This window comes from Gracilinanus agilis, chromosome 2 (assembly GCF_016433145.1).
Source record: "Gracilinanus agilis isolate LMUSP501 chromosome 2, AgileGrace, whole genome shotgun sequence".
Taxonomy (NCBI): Eukaryota; Metazoa; Chordata; class Mammalia; order Didelphimorphia; family Didelphidae; genus Gracilinanus; species Gracilinanus agilis.
Window position 1 is genome coordinate 143,721,120 of NC_058131.1, and position 3,839 is coordinate 143,724,958.

The window sequence follows — 3,839 nt, forward strand, 5'->3', positions numbered from 1 at the left end:
ATAAGGATGGGGATGGGGATGAGGATGGGGGAGGGTCGGAGAAGGCGGCGAGCGGCTGTTGGCAAGGTGCTCCCCGCCCCGCGGGCCGGCTGTCGGGCGCCCCGGCGGGCCACAGGGCAAAGCGGGCGGCAGTGGGCTGAGCTGTAGGGGAGCAGCAGAGACGGCGGGCAGAGCGGAGCTGCTACCCGCGGGTGCGTGGGGGCTGAGGATGCTGATCCTGCTCCTGCTCGGATCCCTTCTGCCTCTGCCTGAGCTGAAGGGATCGCCTTGTCAGGAGGAGAAGGCGGCGGCGGCGGCGGTGGCGAGCCCCCTAAAGCTCTCTTATCTTGGGTTTATTTTAGTCCGGCGCCAGGTTTACGACAGACATGGGGGGCGGAGCAACATCCAAAACGAGCAAACAATGGTCATTGACATCTCCCCCCCCCCCCCTTCCTCGTAATGGAGGCAAAAAAAAAAAAAAAAGAAAGAAAGAAAGAAAGAAGGAAAAGGGGGGGCTAGTTTTCGTTTCTCATTAAAAGATCCCCGAGTGTCTCTAGTCCTTTCTTCCACGCCTCCCACACCCACTGCTGAGGCCGCTGCCGGGGTCTATCCCAACCAGCTATCCCATTACTAGAGCATCAGAAACCTCCGTCGAATCTTCGGGTGGAATTTTCCTCCACTCACCTTCTACCCTCTAGTTTCATGAAGTGACTTTAATGAACTGGACAGTGACAAAGTCAGAGCTAATTGAGGGGAATTGTGTAACTTAAGTTTGCTTGGTTTGGGGGCTTTTGCCTCTTCCTCTCTTGCTGCCCAGTCCCACACTTGCTTCATCATCTAAAGTGTTTAAAAAAAAAAATAAAAAAGAGAGAGGCTCTTGGGTCTCCCACACAAGAACACAGAAAAAGAATAGGTACAATGACCGTACTCTGCCTTTGTAGGGCTACCTAATTTATGCATCTTTAGACTCTCAAGCTCATTTTGTGGCCAACCAAACGGGCACTTTCAAATTAGCTCAAAGTACCAAAATCCAAAAGAAAGAAAAAACACATACACACATACACACCACATATCCAATACATAGATCTTGTATGCATTCTGTTTTTACCTTGGAGTGCATTTTTGTTCTTTTACTAAACTGTTTTCAGCTTGATTTATTAGGTATGGAGTTTTGTACTAAAGCACTTAAAATATTTTTATATTTTTCAAATTTGTAAGTAAAATAAACGTCCTTGTCATTCATCTTCGCCATCCTAAACAGAAAGTACATATACTCTCCATCTAAAATCTAAAGTGTTAAAGAGGAGATTCATTTACTTTTGGTTCCAAACATTTAACAAATTCCGGGATTTGAAAATGCTCCGGAGAAAATGGGGGAAATGGTTGTTTCTTTGGAAAATGCAAAACTACATTTAAACAGAAAAATAAATATTTTCATTTTATTTTGGCATGCATATCTCTATGCACCTGTATGGCAAATAAGAAGTTATAAGTTGTGGGCACTATAAGAAAGGCTACAAGATAGAAAAAAGTGTCATAAAATAATACTGGATATGTGTGTATCCCAGTAATTTGGAGAAATACCATTAAGGCTAAATAGTCCTTGAACAATTGTTATGCTAAAGTTAAGGAGAGGTGCGAATTGAAAGAGTAATGATTTAAGAAATGAGGGGAGTTGGTAGAAGAAATGGAGAATTGTATTTCAAGAAAGAACTTTTCCTTGAACAGGAGAAAAGGGAAAACACTTGATTTAAGTTTAACTGAAAAGGAGTGCCCAGATGATGAAATATCTCCTCTTCCTTTAGCAGTTACAGTTTGAATCCCTTGAATTGTCTTTTAGACGGTTTAGATAGAGTTTTACTCTGGTTTTTGTCCAATGTAGATCCTTTTTCTCAAAATCCCACCCTCCCCAGATAAGTGAGGGACTTCGCAATAATGCAGGTTTGAGAAGTTGTCTCTAAAACCATTAAAATAATAAAATACAAAATATAAAAATACCTTTACCAATGTTATTTCCATAGTGAGAAGCATTGCTACAGTTTTAACATTTTGCTAATTTCACAGGCTCTTCCTGAACTTGAAAACCTGAATATGTCTTCGCCTTTAACTGCAGTCTCCTTGCCTACTTTCTTTATTATCACCGCACAAAGAAGTTGTTAAGCTTCTGCTGGGATTCTCCTGGACTACAGTTTGTTTTAGGTCTTTGGTCTGATTCAAATTTGTCATTCCAATTAATATATCAATTTGAATAAAAAATGGCTTGAAAAGTCTTGCATTCCAAACTTTCCTTGAACATAATATACCAAATTAAAGCTGTTGTACTCAAAATACTGTGGATTAAAAGTCACTTGTGGACAAATAATCTTCCTTTTTTTCCAGCCCAAAGGCACATTTGTACACACACATATATATATGTCAGAGGTAAAAACCCAAAATATAACTTTATTTTTATGTCCATTTTTATTGCCATACACAATGGAAACATTAAAAATAATGATTTGGAAAGCTTACCCCTTCTAGCAGTGCAGAACTGCTAGAAATGTCTTCTGCTTAATTTTATTCACAGAATTAGTGATTTGTAATAAAAATCTAATACCTTAAAATTGCTTCTAGATCAATATTTTGTTTTTCAACAGAAAGTAACAAAAGAGTTTACAGGTATAAGAATATAAGAATTGCCTTTCCTAGGGGTCATAGCACATTTTTTAATCAAGAAACGGTAACAAAGAATACATGACTGTTAACCCATGTACCAGTAACAATGAAATCACAGCAGTGTAATCAATTAGGCGATCAATACTTGCCGCACTCTGAAAGTCGATTGACACGCAGTAGGCTTCCATCTCCAAAGAGAACTGCATTTTATCTTTCTGGCAGCTCTTTGCAGCAGTCCACTCTCTAACTGCCTATGAACTTGATGCTCTAATAGTTCTTTCATTCACAATGATAAATACTTTCGTAATTATCTCGAGGTGAACAGTTGAGGGATGGGAGGGAGGCAGGCATTTTAGTTGGTCGTGAATTTCGAATACTCTTAGGACTTTTCTAACCCTATCCTATCTACTTCATACTCATTGTGGGCTTAATAAAGTATTTCAGGATTTATGCTGTATAAATCTTGGAACTAGACTTTGGTATACCATAGGGCTCATTCAATTTAAATCATTTGTCAGCTGTTCGTACCTTAGTAAAAAAGTAGGACTATACCACTCCGAAGTATAATATTGTGCCAAAGACAAATAATTTCGTGGAGTGTAAATTTAGAGGTATTTTGGCAGTGAATTTACATAGATACTATACTGAGATAATTATAACTTTTTGGCTTCTAATTAAACTTATTTTGCAAGAACTGTGTCTATGTACATTATAGATTATGCATCATTAGGTGTCAATGTTTATTGAATCAATTGTTTCCTAAGTAATATCTTTGAAACCATTGATTTAGGCTTTATCAATTTGCATATTTCAAGCATTATAAATAAAACTGAAAATATAATAAACAGGTGGTGGCAGATTTCCTCAGGAAATTTTCATAAAAGGAATGGTTTACAGATTTCATGTATTCCCAAACTTTTCTAGACTGATCCCTTGCCCTTTCTTCTGAAATGTAAAGCTTTTCTTAAGATTGTGAAATGGACCATCCAAATTGGTCTAGTTAGCCTAAGGACCAAAATTAACAGGAATCTTTAGCAAGAAATTTACTAGCTTTGAGGATCCTGGGTCAGGTGCCCACTTTTACTCCTTTTCACAGCATTGGAAACTCAGCTGTTTAACAGTTTGAACAGTTGTCAGATCCCTAGAGAAGGGGATCTGGGAGTAGCCTAAGGGGTTTGTAGCTATCTGATAACCATTTTGGAGTT

At 38.8% G+C, this 3,839-nt stretch overlaps 1 protein-coding gene across 1 annotated transcript in view; it reads right to left on the reverse strand.

Moving 5' to 3' along the window:
• The window catches only part of NKX2-4 (NK2 homeobox 4), a 4,672-nt gene extending 1,832 nt beyond the window's left edge, over positions 1–2,840 (reverse strand). The window contains exons 1-2 of the mRNA XM_044659500.1: positions 2,733–2,840; positions 50–320 (exon numbers count right to left, since the gene is read on the reverse strand). Coding sequence (XP_044515435.1) covers positions 50–320; positions 2,733–2,840 — 379 coding nt within the window. The remainder of the gene's footprint in view (positions 1–49; positions 321–2,732) is intronic.
• Between the last annotated feature and the right edge of the window lie 999 nt (positions 2,841–3,839).